Source organism: Ursus arctos, unplaced genomic scaffold (genome assembly GCF_023065955.2).
Source record: "Ursus arctos isolate Adak ecotype North America unplaced genomic scaffold, UrsArc2.0 scaffold_11, whole genome shotgun sequence".
Lineage (NCBI taxonomy): Eukaryota > Metazoa > Chordata > Mammalia > Carnivora > Ursidae > Ursus > Ursus arctos.
The window spans coordinates 63,796,634-63,817,264 of NW_026622775.1; the positions used below are offsets into that span (position 1 = coordinate 63,796,634).

A 20,631-nucleotide genomic window follows, 5' to 3' on the forward strand; every position below is an offset into this window, starting at 1 on the left:
ACTGCCAAAACTTGGGAGGCAACCAAGATGTCCTTCCGTAGTGAATGGCAGAATAAACTGTGTTATGTCCAGACAACGGAATATTATTTAGCACCAAAAAGAAATGAGCTATCAAGTCTCAAAAAGACATTTAAGGAATCTTAAGACCTTATTACTAAGAGGAAGATGCCAACATGAAAAAGCTACATACTCTAGGATAACATTCTGGAAAAGGCAAAACTGTGGAGACAGTAAAAAGACAGTGGTTGCCAAGGGTTAGCAGGGAGGAAGGAAGGGATGAATAGCCAGAACACAGAGGACTTTTAGGAAGTGAAACTGTAGCATCAGATTATGATACTATAATGGTGGATACTTGTCATTATACATTTTTTAAAACCCCACAGAATGTACAAAACTATTTACACATAATGTAAACTATGGACTTTTGGTGACAATAATCATAGCAATGTAGGTTTACACATTATAACAATTGTAGCACTCTGGTGCCAGATGCTGATAGTAGGGAGGCTCTGCATGTGTGGGGGGTAGGGAGTAAACAGGAACTCCGTACTTTCCACTCACTTTTGCTGTGAACCAAAAACCCTTCTAAAAAATGAAGTCTATTTTTAAAAAGGGTATATTGACACTTTAGTTGGTTTTTAATATCTGGTCTGAAGTTCTCTGCTTGGGGAGAGGATCAATATATACCTATCTTTGTAAAGAAATTATAATAATTAAATTGAATATGCAGTGTTTTCATATTTCATTTTAAAGATAAATTTAAAAAAGGAAGTGATCTAAGTACAGCTGGAACATTTCTAAAACTGGTTCAGAGCTTCTCTTTACACAACTTCTTACATTTTGGGAATGAGACGGTAAGATGCACACTGGTTAAACGAACTTTGTTTAAAAACAGAATAGAATTTGGGGTGCCTGGGTAGCTCAGTCGGTTGTGTCCAACTCCTGGTTTTGGTTCAGGTCCTGATCTCATGGGTCATGGGATCCAGCCCTGCATTGGGTTCCACACTCAGCTGGAGTCTGCTCGGATATTCTCTCCCTCTGCCCCTTTTCCCACTCACGTGCTCTCTTTCAAACAAATCTTTCCCAAAAACAAAAAACAGAATAGAATTTGATAACTCGAAAAGATTCTTGGAAATATTTGGTCAAAGCCCCTCATCTTGTAAATAAGGAAAATGAAGCTCAGAGAAGCTACATAATTCTTCCCAGGAACCCAAGGCTTTTTAAGACAGAAGAACTAGAACTCTGGTATTCTAAATTTCATGGTTGCTTTTTCATTATACTACTATCATTCAAGAAAACAAAGTTGTGTTAGAGTTCTTAAAGTTCAGAGATATAATTTTTTTTTTCTTCTTCCATTTTAAGAGGATATGAATCCAATTAGTGTATTTTTTGGCTGATAAGCACTCACTTAAGCTCTGCCCACTTACTCATTTATTCTGCCTGCTTGATTTCTCCCAGAGGTCAGTTAAAAAGAAAATCATGTTTTAGTAATTCTAAGAGCCAAAGAAAATGTTTTACCATGAAAGTGAATATAAAACCCATGTGTGGGTTATTACTAAAGCAAGGTCTATGCTCTCCATCCCACCATTGTTAGTCAGAATTCAGAATCCTGCTCGACCTCTAACAGAGGTAAAAATCCACCCTTGGTGGGAGCAGCTGTGACTCTGTGAAAGAAGCTACAAATAACATGCTGGGAAATTCAGCAGGCACTGTTATTATATCCTGTTTATACTGTCATTTTTCCTATCAGTAGGATATTATTTATACAGACCCCACCCATGAACTTCTTGTTTATCTTATTATAGAAATCCTCCAAATCTATAAAAAGAAGCCTCTGTATTTGTTTCTGGAACAAGCGCATGTGTTATAATTTTGCACCTCACTACACTTTTTTTATTTAGCATTTTCTTTTGTTATGCCTGTTCTCATTTTTATCTCAAGGTTGATTTATTTCATTAATTCACATATTAGAGTTTAACTTAACTTTTTAAAAGACTCCATTATAGGGCAGAGATTCTGAAGTGCCACATCTTAAACTTTATTTTGGGGCAGATTTCCTCAAGGACAAAAAAGGGCCTATATACTGAGCTCAGATACCCATAGTGAGTCCTAGGTGGCTACAAGGCTTCCTTACATAGGCTACGTGTCCCAAGTCTGCCAATTATGAGGGCTAGGCTTTATACTGGTTCTTACCAACTCACTATTCTGTAGCTGGATCTCTTTTGTAGAATGAAAAGCCCTGTCCCTGAGTCTAGCTTGATGGCTGGATGGGCCAGTGAAAATGTAACATAATAATACATGAGAAATATATGAATTCACTAAGTTGATTAATGGGAAAATGAAGCAATGTGGTTATAAGTCATCCTCACTCCCCTGCTTTATGTAAATAATTGAATTAAAGCAGATAAGAAAACAATGGGATTCCTTAAGGGCAGAAACTCATGCAGCATTTGTCGAACAAATAAATAATTATTTCTGGAGAGGGAACGTCACTGGACAAAGTCATACTGGATAAATTTTCATATGTATAGCTTTTGTTAGCTTCACTAAAATTCCCTTTACCCTACAAGACAGCACTACAAGGCAGTTACGTAAACATGAAATCTTCAGAGAGCATGTACAATGCTAGACTCTTTCAGGATGTATACGAAAGACCACTGCGTTTAAAGAACATTACTCTAAAATGCATAACTGAAATGAGGCTTAGCACCTAAGCATGGTGAACTTAGTGTAATTGGTTTCAGGAAAAAAGAGAGGTCTACAAGAGCTAAAGTGATCAGAGAAGTCAGAATGAGGATAATAAGAGGTAATCTTGATAAATAGGACTTTATAAGGCTAAGGTGAGAAGGGGAAAGGCATTCTAGGCACAAACAATTTGTAAGCGTCCAAGTGAGGAGAGTCAGACTATAAGGAGTTTCATTTTTCAGACAATGGAGAACCATCAAAGATATCTGATTAAGGGAAAATGCACCCAAGCTTTTCGAGTAGGAATGAAGGGGACGAAGAATAAGTTGGACTGAGATAGAAATGGGGAAGAAGTTTTATAGCAGCAAAAGAAAGGTCCATGTGATAAACAGATAATAAATGTGTAAATATATTTTCAAAACAGGAGGTGGCATCATGATGACTCTTATTGAGTGGGACAGTGTTAAAACTACGCGAATCCACTGAAGTAAATGTCAGGAAAGCATACCAATCTTCTAGAATAGTACTTCTCAAACCAAAATTACCTGGGGATCTGATTAAAATGTAAATTCGATTCAGTACATGTAGGGTGGTACTCTGTATCTTTACATTTCTAACAAGCTCCAAATAATACTGTTACACGAACTACACTTTGCGTAGCAAGATACTGAAACATCTTGCACTTTTCCTTTCCAAAAAGGCAATGCTACTGTTAAATCCACTATGGTATAGCTAGTCCTTTTAGATATTCCTAAGAAATTCCAATTAAAGGTATTTTATTGTAATTTGCATCAAAGTCAGATGGGTTTCAAAAGCTACTTTATTTAAAAGTCCAAGATGATTCAAGATTCAGGGTATCCAAGATCCTCAGAAATATTTCCACCTGGAAAAAAAAATCAACTCTATAATACTGTTCTATAACACTACAATTTTGTTCTTTTTTGTAGGCTGGCAAACTAGAAGATACTACTGCTTCTAATCTTGGAGGCAAAGTAAAAGCCCTAAAAGACAACACCCTATCTTTTCATAGTGAACATCACTGGATTTTGGTAAAAGCCACTTAACTTGCCCTTACAGTGCCCTTAGTATGTTTCTTAATCCTTGAAGATAAAGGTAAAAATTTATTTTAAATATTCTATTGAAAATTACAAAAATTAAATTCACACATCTTCCCTCTGTTTAAGAATTCTATATGGAAGGATATGCCTTTATTAAAATCTTTTACCATGAACAGAGGCATCATTTATAAAAATATATTACTAGTGTTATATATTCTACGCATTAAGATTGGCTGACCTTAGATTCTTGGGATGAAATTTAAGACTTCTGAAGTCTCAAGTTTCATTTTTAACCATATTGATGGTCAATAACAACCTTTTAGGTAAATTAGCTTCAATAAATATCGATGTCTAGAGAACAGAAATGATATCTTAAAATTGGAAGATCAGATCCAACTATTTCATTGTAGAGGTAAGAAACTGAGGTGCAGAGGCTAAAAAGCCCAAAGTCACATAGCTGCTAATGGCATGTTAAAAAAGGGTGGGAGGAGGAAAAATATTATTTTCATATATATTAATGTACAACATACAACAATGTATCAACTACAAAATATAGTTACAAGAGTTTCTGGTTCCTCTCATGACTAAGGCATAGTTGATTTTATTAAGGTCTTATAAACCATTGATATCCAAGAAAGGAAGACTACACACCAACAAAGAAGACATGCTACCCCAAAATTTAAGAACTCCATAAAAAACGCAACCTGAATAGAGAATGACACATATACACCACATACTCAAGATGGGGCTGTGGTGGGGTGGGTAATGGGATGGGATATAAAGAACAAAGAGAAGACAATGATAACTCTTATCTTCTCAGTAATGGTTTGAGGAAAGCTTTCACATACAGAAAGGTGGTTAAAAAAAAAAAACTTCCTTTACTCTCGTGAATCATTTTTTAATTGGTAAAATCAGGAATTAGGAGGGCTGCAAGGCATTTAAATATATGAAATGTAGATAGCAGTTGGATGTGCATGTGTCATGAACTCTGTCACAATTACAAGAAAACCAGAGAACCCTTTTTTAGCCATAAAATGGGGAATTTTGTGCTTATCACAAATGCTATAAAATTTACTAGCACAAGTAAAAAAAAAAAATAACTGGAGAAGTTCCATGATATCAGAGACAATGGGCTTTAAATCACAGGCATACACTATTATGCCGAAGTTGACAGGTCTGCACTGCAATGCAGAAATGCAAGCAATATTCCAACATCTGCACCAGAAGGCAGAGACTAGACATGATTCCAGAATAAAGGGCTCTTCAGCTCTTACCTGTTACCTGTGCAACAACTGCTTGGGAAATCCTCCGATTGGCAAGAAAGGCTTTGATTTCCTCTTTTATCACACTGCTGTCCCTCCTAACAAAAACAGAAGACAAGACCAACAATGTATGTTGAAGGTAGAAATCCTCATCTTTGCTAAGAAAGGTGAAGGAGAGAGGTGGGGAGAACATAGAAAGAAAGGACACAAAAATAAAGGTAAACAGACCAAGCTTGTATGAAAATATGAAATTAAAACAAACCAAGAAACACCAAATATTCAAGTCCTAAAACATCACACCATCAGACAGACGCTTTAGTGAATGCCACAGGAGATATAAGTCTCATACCAGAGGATGGTTAATTACATGCTGTGTATAATTCACATTAGGAACAAGGCTGCCATATGGTATATATACTAAGTTTCATTACTGAGGAATGAATATACCTTACACAGACAGAAACCCTAGAAAAATAAAAAGCAACAACAACAGAAATCAGTTGTGAGTAGATTGTGGGCTTGCATGTTAACTATATATCTACATAAACATTATGTTCAGTCATTTTAAAACCTTTGTTAAAGGAACAGAAATCATCATCATTCTTAAAACGGCTAGGATATTAGCCATTTTAAGAAATCTAATTTGCTTTTTTTTCCCTACTAAACAAAAAAAAATTTAAGTGGGATGAGGTGAATATAGAATTTTAATATAAAAAAGGCACTTATTCATTTCCTATTATATATAATATATAGAATACTTAAAACTGTTACACTGTGTCCTTGAGATTAGATATAATAGACCTAATTTTTCCTCCACTAGACAACAACAAATTCTCAAAAGACTAGACATTCACTAGAATAACAATGAAAGACAGGACTTCTATTTCTTCAACAGAACAAATACTTAAGTAAAACTTACACTTAAACCCTTAAGACCAACCAATTTCTCTTTGAATGCTTTATGTTCAAAAGGGTTACATAAGTAAAGCACTTGATTTTTCATCAAGCTCGAAAGTAACACAGAAGAGAGGTAATTTATAATCTCATATAGGGTCAGCAAACTATGGCTAAATCTGGTCTCCCATCTGTTTTTATACAACCTATGAGCTAAGAATGGTTTTCACAGATGAACACTTGCAATCATTACTTGGTGACAGAGAACACTAACTTTGAACATGAATTAAGCAGAGTATCACAACCTCCCCACCAAAAATTCCATTCTTCTTATTGGTAGACCTATATTTTAAAAACTATATTCAATTACTATTATTCTATATTGAATTTTGTCAATAAAAATTTGTGATCTTTTTGTTTTCTCTTAGCTCTAAGTATGTGTATTATATCCTCAATTTTGCCTCTTGGCCACAAAGTGTAAAATGCTTATCATCTAGTCTTTTCCAGAAAAAGTTTGCTGACCCTTGATCTGAGACAAAGGGATCATGAAATCTTTACAAATCATTTTGTAAATGAACCACAAACTTCTTATAGGAGCTCAAGTCTCTTTAAAGATTATTTGAAGCAACAAAAGAAAAGACCCTATCCAAAAAGAATCAGCTGTGATTTGACTTAGAGCAGGTATTTTAGCCTCTTGGTGAAGAGGAGCTATACATCCTGCTGGTCGATTCCATGTTTCCTTTCAGGAATTCTGGAAAAGGGCAGAGAAGCAATAGGAGGGACAACTTTCATTCTGAAGCTCTACAGTATACTCCTGATCTACTCATTGGAAATCCTAATCAAAAAGAGTCCTAGAGAAAGAAAACAGTCAGTTGCCTAATCCAATATTTAGAATTTCTCACACTCATCAAGATTCTGATCTAGATACCAGCTAGATTCTTTCCAAAACTTTCACTGGTTTATATTTGAAGTATTTCTTTGAACAATATTCATTCTCATTTTATTTAAAAACTGCGTATCTGAAAGAAAAAGGCACAAATAAATACACTTCGAAGTCAAGTAAAACAAACTGCTCAGTAAAATACAGTTAGTATAGGCCAAATGGCTCTCAAATATCCACCAATAATCAGCTGGGCAAGAGATAACTTCAGTGGTATGAATTTCATTTGCCTTATGTAAATAAAACAACCAAATCATTTAGTTTCTGATACAACTTCAAAATTAATCTGAAAAAATTTAAATAAAGCATTGCATTGCAATATATAAAATATCCTTCCAGGAAAGTGAAAACTGAGTTTAAGAGAATATTTATTAAGGTTAAATAAGAAATGTGCTTTTGTGGAGAAAATGATTAAATGGTATTTTCTTGACTACTGATTTAAACTGGAACTTAAATCAATTTATTTTAAATCAAATTCACCTAGAGTAGACACTAAATCATAAAGAGGAGATAACACTCAATTATTCCAATAGGAAATATCCAGTTTGTGAATTATTCACAGCCTCGCAGTATGATATTATCAAGGACTGCAGTAAGACAGAAGGAACTTCAAAAAGTCTGCAAAACAGCAACAATTCACTTACCCTTATAAACTATATTTTTAGATCCTTGGCAAGTTTGTAAGTACCCACAATGAGTTAAAAAAAATAATAACAAAACCTCTTTGGTCAACTGCTTTACCAGAGAGAAGCTTTTTCAAATCAAAGAAAAACATAAGACTTATAAAATAAGGTTATGCTTGGGCAAGTCATTTAATATAGCTGGACTCTGGTTTCATCATCTAGTAAAATGAGAACATTAATACCCTCATCACAAGACTCTTAATTTTTCTCCACACACTGAAATTAAATTTAAATGAAATATGGTGTTAAATGTGTATATATATGTGTGTGTATAATATATAAGATAAAAAATTCTTCAATGTAAAAATTTTTGAAATTGTAAAAGCAATCAATAAACAATGACTATTATTTTATAAAACCCCAGAAAGAATCCCAGATAAAGAAGAAACAAATGATCTGCTGTAACTACCTATGACTGAAGTAAACATCTACATGAGGTACTTTAAGGCACCATGGAAAGATTTCTATGAAGTCAATTCAGACACAAGCGGTGATGTGTCATTTAGTTATTTTCACTAGGTACAGGTATCCCCTGCTTTCTGAAAGTTCGCATCATGCCACCCTGCTTTTCTAAAAGACCTACATTAGTATGAAAACAGCATTTTTTTGGTGAAAGTAAAAATTCCCTTCAGATTTCTTTCAGTTAGTGAAAACAAGTACTCATGGAGGTTTTTCCTAAAAGTGAAGTGATATAACTCAAGCTTTCAGACAGTGGGAGGAACCTGTATTTTCAAAATAGTAATAGCATTCAACTTTCACTTGTGTCCAATTCTCTTGTGTATTTGAAAGACCTCCATTCTACAGGGTTAACTTGTTCTTTAAACTTTCAAATATCCCCCCTCATTCAGTCTTCTTTAACAAGCTGCCTCTCCTACTGTCCACATCATAACTCTGTGAAATGACCAGTTTTTTGGTATGAAAACTCCTGCTCCAAATCTAATTTTCATATACTCTCCTACTGTTTACTTTTCCCTTTATTTGAAATTTTTTGTCCTCTTAAAAAAGAATGAATCCCTTTTCTTCACTTCTTTGTTTGAGAACTAATTTTTTGAAGTTTTTATTTTAATCACCCAGCGCTCATCACAATTCACTTCTTATAAAATCTCATATTCCTCATGATTTATATTCCTCAAGTCTTATGAAAATAAAGTGAAACACAAGATGGTCTTTCTTTGATTCCATAGGTTATTTCCAAGATAAGCTACCAGTGTATTTGCATCAAACCACTTAAAATCCATGTCATCTTCTCCTACCACATTTTCCAAATCATAGCCATGTTGAATTCTTCTATCTGGGTGCTTTCCACATGAGGATAAAATTCTTCCTTTCCACCCTCCATTGCCATTATTTTTATAACTTGCTAAACTTTCCATTGTTATCTACAGACCTTTCTTTTTCTTGAGAACTAATTTTTTTTCACATTTTTATTTTAATCACCCAGCACTCATCACAATTCACTTCTTATAAAATCTCATATTCCTCATGATTTGTATTCCTCAAGTCTTATGAAAATAAAGTGAAACAAAAGTTGATCTTTCTTTGATTCCATAGGTTATTTCTCTACAGACCTTTCTTAATATCCAAATGAATTAATCAGTGATGCCTCTTTGTAGAATCACCCTTTCTTTAAGACACAATTTAACTGTCATCTATTCAGAGAACTTCTCCCTGATCCTCACAGTTAAAAAAGATCTCTTTCTTCCAACAGCTAACTTTATCACTTCAATTATACTACTCACATGCTAATATATTACATGATATTCTATATTATAGTTGTTCCTGATCTGGTCTTATTGCTCCTACTAGCCTGTGAAGTCTTTTAGCACAAAGATTATGTCTTATTCATCATGGGGTTTGCATATAATAGAGCTTAATTTGTTCAATGAATGAACAAATATGTAGTTGAAGATAAAAGGTTGTAAAATGGCAAACCTGATCTAGATAATTTATAAAACAGCTCTAAATTCTTAATCTCAAATATGTTTAAGCTAGTTATTTATGCTAGCTCAAAATGGCAATCCTTCCATTTCTGGAACTAAGACTATTAAAGACTACAAGTTTAAAAGTTGTACACTTTAAGATCTTCCATATTCTCTCAGTGGATATACTACACATTCTTTAGGACTACTTAAAGGTAGCCATCTATCTTAAAGACTCCCAGAGATGGAGCAGTACCTACAAAGATGGACTATATCACAGATGGGAAAATACGATTACATACAAATTCTTTAACTTTTGAGTAAGAACCTGCTCCCTTTAATTTCTACTCAGGGAGATAAAGCATAATTTAAAAATTTTAAAGATAACTTTAAAAGGAAATCTACTCTATATGTATACATAACACAGTAACTGAATTTAGGAAATAAATATCCTAAATCACCTATTGTTAGGGATATAGTTAAGCACTCAGAATAAAGTCCTGGATCTTACATAAAATACAAACACAGTCATAAAATTTAGTACATCGGTAATTAAGAATAACAATATATGGCATTGTTTATGAATTCTTGATAAGCCTCATTTCTACTGTTTTTATAATATATACATGAAAGAATAGATCTACACTATTATATTAACAAATGTATACATATACCAATATATAAGTATGTATGTTAATAGATGTATTTTTAAAATACTAATATGTGAAATGGGTTTTCATTTTAGCTCTTGGCTTTAAAGTCCTTCCTAAAATGTTATATATTCAATAATTTGTTGACAACTCACTATCTAGTTTCTTTTTTTTTTTCACCCCAACCAATTAAAAAATGGGAAAAGTAGTTTCTTTCTTTCTGATTCTTTCTTAACAAGTTGATCAGGTATACAGCTATAAGTTAATTTCTATAAAAAATTTCCTTTGTGGGGCGCCTGGGTAGTGCAGTCGTTAAAGCGTCTGCCTTCGGCTCAGGGCGTGATCCCGGCGTTCCGGGATCGTGTCCCACATCGGGCTCCTCTGCTGGGAGCCTGCTTCTTCCTCTCCCACTCCCCCTGCTTGTGTTCCCTCTCTCACTGGCTGTTTCTCTCTCTGTCAAATAAATAAATAAAATCTTTAAAAAAAAAAAATTCCTTTGTGTACCCTGAAATTATTAGGTGTTAAGTCTATGAACTCAATGGGTTATGTGATTTGAAAAATATTTAACTTATGATTGAGTGCTATGGAGGCTGGGAAATGTGAGCATGCAAGATGTGAATTATATATGATTATCTAGAAAAGGAGGCAGGAAGGCATTCATTAGTGAGGGCAGTACAGCCCTATGTGGCACAGGATACTCAAGAAAGATTCACTGCTCAAAAATTTCTCTAACATTCTACCAAATAAAAATTCACCTGGTTAGTAATTCATTTGAAGTGGCAAATATCATGTGGGGGGGAAAGGGAAGGAGGAACACCCCATTAAGGCATTCATAACTTTCACCTGTGTTATATCAACCACTGTTCTTAAAATCTTATTGAAATCTACAGACATGAAAAACTTATTTACAGAAGCAACGGATAACACAGACACGGTGATAAAGACATAGGTTAGAATTCAGGCTCTGCCACTTAATATTTAAATTTCTTGGGTCAGTTATTTAAATTTTATGAATCTCAATTTCTCTGCTGTACCTCATACACATCATGGTTATAATGATTAAAAATGAGAACAGTCATGCAATAAACTCCCTCTGACCTAAGGATCGTTACTATGTGCAAACTTGAGAAAAATAAGAGCTGGGCACAAAGGAGGAGTGCAGGTGTGGGTGAGAACACAATGGCAGAGAACCACAGAGAGCCAGGAGGTTCAATGAGAGCCTTAGATGATTAGAGAACCAAAGAAGCAGTTCATAGAAAGAAGCAGAGAATAGGGTAAAACTAAAGTATCCTAATTATGCAACAAATGGCAGTAAATTAAATGCTGGTAACAATGCAAAAACGTATAATTTTAATGATAAAACTTGAATGTGCATTAATTGTGGAATTTAACTACAAATCCTAGTCATTGCTAAATAGGTTTACTGTTTATTTTGAGAACATAGTTGTATCATAACATTATGCCAATATAAGAGCTAATAGTTAAGCTTTTAGACCCTTGTAGTCAAGTTTTAGACCATGGCCAATCTTCAGAGCCTTTTGTTAACAAGAAAGTTTCCCCAAATTTTGTGGTAGTCTAATACACATTTGGGAATTAATTGTTATGCTAAAAGCTTATTAAAACTGATTAACGATAGCAACAATATAAAATTTATTGTTGATATCTTCTCTACTCAGGATAATTAAAAGCTAACCTTGTTATATTTCAAAGACTTAAGTAACTTCTACTTGCTATAATGGTTCTCCCTCTCAAACATGAAGATGATACACATGTTAAATTCAAAAGGAACATCTAAACTGTGGCCAGCTGCTTTAACAAGCGAAAAGGAATTCAAAACCAAACTGATCTCTTATATTTTTAAGTTTTAAAAGTTTAAATAACAGGGTTCTATGGCTGCTCTATGAAACTATTCATTACAGGAATTACACTGGAGTCTAGATGCAATAGTCCATTTAGTTCACAATTCCATACAAGGCAGCGCTACCCTAAAAATAAATTTGGGACAGTTTATTTAAAAGATTTTATCACTTTTGTACTATAGAATACATCTTCCATATGCATTATTAAGTCACGTTATACTATCTTCAGTCTTAGAATCCTTAGGAAGAACTATAACTCATAATTATAGGTTTTAACTTTATTCTGACAAATTCGTGCTACAGCTTTTTTATCTACTGTAACTGATGTATCTGTAGGCTTTCCTCCTACTACAGTAGTGATAATCTATTGAAAACAATGCTTTTATCATGTCTATTCCTACAGACCTGTAAAAAATCCTTAATTCCAACCAAATTAAATATAAACTACTTGTGTAGATCTCAAATCTTCCCAAACCTGTACTGCATCTTAATATAATATTTTTATTACCATAGTCTAGCCCATGCAACCTTTATAAAACTAAACATGCCTTGCTTTCTCTACCTTTTACTACTCCCTTAACTTTAAATAAAGTTCCTATATTTGAAAACAAAAGCTATCCTTTTAGATTCAGCTCAAATTCATCCATTCACTTAACATATTAAACCCTTACCACGTGCCAAGGACAATTCTAGATTCTGGAAACACAACATTCAAAAACACATGATTACTGGCCTCAGAGCGTTCCAGGTCCGTGCGAAGCCTCCCCTAATTACCTCTTTTGAAAGTGGGCTTCTTTTCTCAGTGTTTAAAACAACAAAGACTTATTACTTACCTTGCAATAGATTACATATATGTATGTATATGTGTGTGTGTGTGTGTGTGTGTTATCTATTAAATTAGAACTTTAGCTTCTTAGGGGTAGAAACCATGTCTATTTTTCTTCCTAAGAACACAATTTTTTATATAATAGGTGCTCAAAATTATTTTGTTGATGTATGTTAGAGTGAAAAACAAAGTGTACAAATTCTGTATCATGATAAAATCATCTTTTCTCTAAGAAAACTCTAAGGATTAGAATGTGTTAACAATTCAGAAAATTCAGATGTTAGCAATTAGTACTATAAAGAGAAGGCTAACTTCTGCTTTGATAAACAGAATGGAAAAGGTTTATCAGGCAGCAAAGAGAAGGGCTAAGGTAGAGAAAACAAAATTTGAATTAGAATCATAAAATTTGAAAATATTTTCTTTCATCTCCAAGGGGAGGAGGGGGAAATCATAGTTCTTACAGGTAAGTAGCTGAAATACAGTGTATTACTCAAAACCAATCTAAGAACACAGACATTTTGGGGACTCTGAGTAAGCAAAAGAACTAACCTCATTAATTCCTCCACTTTATCATCTACATCTAGGTCCTCTTCTGAGGCTTCAAAACTGTAAGACCTCTGACCCATGCTATTTGCATGGTAGCGAGTGGGTGACATCTTTCCATTGGACGTGGATAATCGCTCATTATTCTCCCTCCCATTTTGATTGGTAGTGCAAGGCTGTGGGGAGGTATCATAACTGTTGCTAGGAGATGGGGACATTCCAGAATGCTGGGTCTGTGTGGAAGCTGTAGCTGTAGAGGAAGATGCTGGAACATTGTTGGTACTATTCCCATAAGAACTTCCTCCATAGTTGGACCTTCTTCCAAACTTGTCACTATGCTCTTGATCAAGACGGTCCAAAGTTTCCAAGGCATGGAGAATTTCATGTTTAGTCATTCCAGTACGCCGAAGGCGCTGAAGCAGATCTATCTGCTCTATGGTAAATCTGGGTTCATCTGTATAGTGAGACATGGTTTCCAGCAAACTGTAAATAAATAAATAAATAAATAAATAAATAAATAACAAAATTCCTTTTATTTACAACATGTACCAAAGAACATATCATTACAGAGAATGCTCAGAAGATGCAAAATATTTCTACATCAAGTTCTTTCCTGAAAATGATTAACACATTATTATTGTAATAATTATAATAATAGTTATTATCACTCCATGATAAAATGTTCTTGTCATGGCAAATGGATTGGTACAGTTACTGAGTTTATTAGCAGATGGACATTAGGGTAACGCAAAACCCAATTTCATATGGCATACAATTTACACTTTCCTCAATTTGGTAAATATCTGAACCAAAATTTCAGTTATGGCAATAATACCAAAACAACAGATTAAATACATACACTTTTAATCTTAGCCTATTTGTGATTACTCACAGGTGTTTTTTCCATCTCAAATTCATTACTCTACATTAGAGCACTATTAATGAAAAGTTGTTGCGAAAACAGTTTGTATTACCTTGTTTTACTAAATATCAGCAAAACTAACCTAGGAAGTCTGCATCTTCATTTAGTGTAAACAAATGACTTGGTAAGGTAAGCCCAGGCAAATACTAATAACCAGCAAAAATATTTAAATGGAAAAGTAAGAAGGTACATAAAAAAACTTATTAAGCACCATTTCACCCACCACTTAGCAATTTCATTTAGTATCTCATCTCTGTAATGCATTCTCTCTTTATGGTTATCCTGAGAAATGGATCTTCCATGCTTATAGCCAAACTATTCATTTTTCTTAGGAAATTACTTCCACATTACGTTTCCTTTAACTAACACAAGAAACTGTAGCATGCCAGAAAATATCAGAGTCATAACAATATTAAGTTTAGGTGAATTATCAAATTTAAAAATTCTCACTACTTGCATTCCTTTCTTATAAAACCTGACTTTCCTAATTTAAGATTTTTTAAAGATTTTTATTTTTATAGTTCTAGTGCCAAATAGGATGCATACCATACAGCAGGCTCTTAGTAAATGTTTGCTAATGGAAATAAATGTCAAGGAATTTTCTCATCCGTTACAGGTAAAAACATCTGTCCTGGGCCAGTTCCCCATAGCTGTTCAAAGTCTATTTCTTCATCCCTCTATACTAAAAATTTACTGAACATTCACTTCTAGGCAGGCACTGGGCAAGAGTTTCATAGAATATAATTTCATCTGATCCTCACAACAACCCCCTGTGGCAGGCTTTTAAAATCTTATATTAATTGACTGATCATTGAGGAAACTAAGTCTCAGAGTAGTTCTGTACCTTGCAAAAAATCTGATTGAGAGTAGAAAAAAGAAAAAAACCTAGATTTTACTGACTCCAAAAGCATGTATTATTCTGTTTTCCAACATATAGCAGGACTTACTGGAATCCTATGATTTGGGATATAGACTATTGAACTCTTTTAAGTCTCCAGTTAAAACTACTTACATAAAACCACTCTACTGATGGATTAGAGGCCCTAGTCATAGGTTTTTAAATTTAAATCTTTGCCCCATCTGGAATTTATATTTACTTAATGAGTGTGAAAGGATTTGAGCTTTATTTTTTCCCAAATGCACAGGTGGTTGTCCAATATGCTTTACTGAGTAGTATGTCTCTTCTTCTCTAATCTGAAATACCACCTTTTTCATATATAAAATTTCCACACAAATCTCTATCTACCTTTGGATTCTCTATTCTACTCCACTGATTGTTTTGTCTTTCAAATCCTTCTAAAAATAAGCAGGCAGAAATCTAGAATTTTTATGTGAAATCACTCTAGTTTTAGAAACAAGCTAATTAAAAATAAAAACAAACACATTTTGTGGACCACAAATAACATGTTGCAAGCCATTTGTGGTCATAGGCCACAGTGTCTGCCTTAGACTTGTACGTTATCTTCTGCTTTCTTCCAATACTCACTGTGACAAACTATCCATGATAAAAGTCCTATTTTCATGATTATTACATTCTTTCTTGATTGCCTGGGTTTTTTCCTCCAATATTTTATAATGAAAAACATTAAACATACACAAAAATTAAAAGAAATTTGCAGTGAACACTCATGTACTAACCATCTGTATTTTACTGTTAACATTTAATTGCTTTATAACATAACTATCCCTTCCCTTATGTATCCATACCTATATTCATCTTATTTTTTATGCATTTTAAAATCAGTTACAGAAGTCTGTACACTTCCTCCTAAACACTTCCACATGCATTTCATTAACTAGAACTCAGTATTTGTTCAGGTTTTTACTTTTGAGGTAAAATTTACATAAAAGAAAATACACAAATCTTACGTTTACCATTCTATGAGTTTTCAGAAGAACATACTGTAAAAAAGAAATACATAACCTGTGAAAATGGCTATGAAGATATAGAATATTACTAACACCCCAAGAAATGCCCCCTTCCCAGTTAATTCTTGGCCCCTTGTCTCACAGGGAGCCACTGCTCAGATTTTTCCCACCACAGATTAGTTTTCCCTGTTCTAGAACTTAATATAAATGGAATTTCTATGTACTCTTTTCACTCAGCATAAAGTTTTTCAGATTCATGTCCGATGTAGTGCGTATAAGTAGTTTGTTCCTTTTTACTGTTGAGTAGTACTTCATTACAAGAATATACTACATGTTTGTTTATCCATCCTATTTTAGACACATGGACTGTTTCCAGTCATTAGCTACTCTAAATGCTTTTGCTATGGGGCACCTGGACGGCTCAGATGGTTGAATGTCCGACACTTGGTTTTGGCTCATGTCATGACTCATGGGTCGTGGGGTCAAGCCCCGTGTCAGTCTCCCAGCTCAGCAAGGAGTCTGCTTGAAGATTCTCTCCCTTCGTCCCTCTCCCAGCTCACGAGCTCATACTCTCCCTCACTCAAAGAAATAAATAAATCTTTAAATGCTTTGGCTACTACAATTGTACTTTACTACTTGTTAGCTTAAACATCCCCCCCTCCCCACTAAATATCATCATCTAGTTGGGAGAGAAGAGAAAACTGCAACCAGAGTAACTCATTTATTTTTTTCTCCTGACCAATTTCAAAAGAACTTGTGTGAACTCATTAAAATGCTACGCAGTGTTGGTAATGTTCTGCATTCCATGCTAGTTGTATTACACTGGTGTATTCACTGTGAACATCCACCAAGTAGTGACTACTGATTTGTTCATTTTTCAGTAGGTATATTAGGCTTAAAGTTTGTTGAAAAAGCTATGTGAACTTTTCCAATGGCTTATAAGAGACACTTAATACTTTAGTTTCTGTTATAACCCTCAGCCATTTGTCTGCTCTATCAGTGCTTAGTAATATACTAAACCCTAATCCTAGCAACTTTTCTTTAAAAGCAGATACTGGATGACACAAACAAATGGAAACATAGTCCATGTTCATGGATTATAAGAACCAATACTGTTAAAATGTCCATATTACTCAAAGCAATCTATAGATTTAATGCAATCCCTATTAAAATACTAACAGCATTTTTCACAAAACTAGAGCAAATAATCCTAAAATTTGTATGGAACCACAAAAGACCCAAGTAGCCAAAACAATTTTGAAAAGGAACTAAACTGGAGGTATCACAATCCCAGATTTCAAGATATACTACAAATCACTAGTAACCAAAATAGTATGTTAGTGGCACAGAAATAAACACATAGATCAACAGAACAGAATGGAAAGCCGAGAAATAAACCTATGATTATGTGGTTAATTAATCTTCAACAAAGGGCGCAAGAATATGCAATAGGAAAAAATCTCTTCAACAAACAGTGTTGGGAAAACTGAACAACTACGTGCAAAAGAGTGAAACTGGACCACTTTCTTATACCATACACAAAAGTAAGCTCAAAATGGATTAAGGACCTAAATGTGAGACTTGAAACTATAAAAATCCTAGAAGAGAGCACAGACAGTAGTGTCTCTGACACTGGCCATAACAACATCTTTCTAGATACGTCTCCTGAGGCAAGGGAAACAAAAGCAAAAATAAACAATTGGGAGTACATCAAAATAAAAAGCTTCTGTACAGCAAAAGAAACAACAAAACCAAAAGACAACCTGCTAAATGGGAGAAGAGATTTGCAAATGATATACCCAATAAAGGGTGAATATCCAAAATATGTAAAAAATTTATACAACTTAACACCAAAAAACCCAAATAATCCAATTTAAAAATGGGCAGAGGACTTGAACAGACATTTTTCTAAAGACATACTGATGGCCAACAGACACATAAAAACATGTTCAACATCACTCATCATCAAGGAAATGCAAATCAAAACTACAATGTGATATCACCTCACACCTGTCAGAATGGCTAACATCAAAAACACAAGAAACAAGTATTGGTGAAATGTGGAGAAAAGGGAACCTGTGTGCACTGTTGGTAAGAATGCAAACTCGTGTAGCTGCTGTGGAAAATAGTATGGAGGTTCCTCAAAAAATTAAAAAGAGAATTATCCTATGATCCAGTAAGTCCACTACTGGGTATTTACCCAAAGAATATGAAAACACTAATTCAAAAAGATAGATGTACCCCTATGTTTGTTGCAGCATTATTTACAATAGTCAAATTATAGAAGCAGCCCAAGTGTCCACTGTTAGATGAATGGATAAAGTAGATGTGGTATATATAAATATATAGAGAGAGGAATATTAGTCATAAAAGTAATGAAATCTTGCCATTTGCAACCACATGGAGAGAACTAGAGAGTATAATGCTAAGTGAAATAAGTCAGTCAGAGAAAGATAAATACCATAATTACAACTCATGTAGAATTTAAGAAGCAAATGTAGAAAGAATAAGAGACAAACAAAAAAACAAACTCAACTATAGAGAACAAACTGCCAGAGGGGAGGTGGGTGAGGGATGGGTGAAATAGGTGAAGGGGATTGAGAGTACACATCATGATGAGCACTGAATAACATACAGAATTGGTGAAATCACTATATTGTTCATCTGAAACTAACATAACACTGTATGTTAACTATATTGGAATTAAAATTAGAAATTAAAAAACAGGGGTGCCTGGATGGCTCAGTCAGTTAAGTGTCTACCCTTGGCTCAGGTCATGATCACAGGGTTCTGTGATCGAGCCCCACACTGGGGCTCCCTGCTCAGCGGTGAGTCTGCTTGTCCCTCTATCTCTCCCTCTGCCCCTCCCCCTGCTTATGACACTCCCTCTCAAATAAATTTTTAAAATCTTGAACAAAATAAAAAAATAAATAAAAATAAATAAATGTAACTGCCCAATTCCTTTAGTAATCCAAACAATTTACCCCTGAATTTACTGATTTGGTAAGTTGAGGTTTCTATACATTATTCTTTTCCCTTGTAAATAAAGTAGACCTGTCCTTTGCTAACTTCAGTCTTAATGCTTTCAAAATACTTCATAAACTGACCTTAGTTTAAATGAGACTTTAAGAACTGTTTTTATTATATGGACAAAAAAAAAATCAATCCTGATTTTTTTCCTATTTATTTTCCTATCTTATTTATATCAGAGCACGTAGTATCTGTATATAATTCTTTAAACCTCTCTCTGTTTGGAGCAGCACTATGTATGATAGCATAAAACTAAAACAAATTTTATATGAATTTAACCTGTTATTGAAAAGTACCATCCTAAAGCTTGTATTAGAACTAGCAAAACTAATGATTCCACAGTATCTGGAACAAGTTAATATCTTATGACATTTCAGATTCACTATGGGAAACACTTTTATTCCAAAAGACATAAAAGGAGATAACAGAACATATGTATTATTTTTTCTGCCTAGAGTGCCTCACTGTTTCCAACCACAGGTTCTTGGGACTGCCACTTGTAATACCCTACCTCCTGGCCAACAGGGTGGGCACACAAGGAAGTGAAGCCTTGCTCTCCTCAAAATATTTAGGTTAGATCAGCAGGAAAATGGATAGTCACTATAACCGTACTCAGTTGCAGAGTTGCAGGAAGGTATTAGTCTGATACATTCCTCACCGTGTGAAAGAAGTGACTTTGTAGAATAAAGCAGACATAGTAGGAAATGCAGAGCAAAGGAGAAAGCTCTACAGTGTTCCTACTCTTTGTTCTAGTACTTCCTGAGTCCCTGCTACATCTCTGTCCTTCTTGCTATAGGTTATGTAAGAGCATAAATTTCCCCTTACGCTATACCTTGTTTAAATTGGATGTTTGTGCCTTGCACCAAGAGAGGTCCCTAGTCAAAGATATACCTAATGTAAAAAGATCTACAGTTGCTAAAATGGAACGCATGATCACTACAGAGTAGAATAATAATGGCATAATGACCAGGATCAAATCATACATATGATGCTGAATGTACTATATTTCACCGAGAATATGCCGAGATTAGAAGTTTTCTTGGATATCAAGAATAGTAATCTCCATGTGCATGAACATAAACAAAGGTACAACCTGTCATTTCCATACTTTGTTTCTCATGATTTACCTAGTTTAAGCATGTAATCCTGAAATTATGGCAGTAAATGACCTACAAAGGTCATCTAAGTCCATGACACCCGCAAATCTTTTACAACAGAAAAAGATAACATGTAAAAACTGAATTAATTTTCTTATGTAGCACAAGAACTGTTCACAGGATAAGGAACGTCTTTCACTAAATTACTAATCTGAATGCAGACTCAGGCCAGCAATAATTGAAAATGATAGGAGAAGAATTTTGACACTGCAGTAACACAATGTTTAAAGCATAAAAGAACAATTAAATTCAGGACTTATCGCTTGATTCATAAACTGATATTCCAAAAGATCATACTATCGGACCATAATAGTAAACCTATTTTATAATAAAT

The 20,631-nt window shown here is 34.2% G+C and overlaps 1 protein-coding gene across 9 annotated transcripts in view; it reads right to left on the reverse strand.

The window, feature by feature from the left end:
- Positions 1-20,631, reverse strand: part of HMBOX1 (homeobox containing 1) — a 187,135-nt gene that overhangs the window by 92,922 nt on the left and 73,582 nt on the right. For all 9 annotated transcript variants that reach the window (XM_026518918.4, XM_026518915.4, XM_026518914.4 and 6 more), the window contains exons 3-4: positions 13,326-13,802; positions 5,018-5,103 (exon numbers count right to left, since the gene is read on the reverse strand). In XM_026518918.4, coding sequence (XP_026374703.1) covers positions 5,018-5,103; positions 13,326-13,802 — 563 coding nt within the window. The remainder of the gene's footprint in view (positions 1-5,017; positions 5,104-13,325; positions 13,803-20,631) is intronic.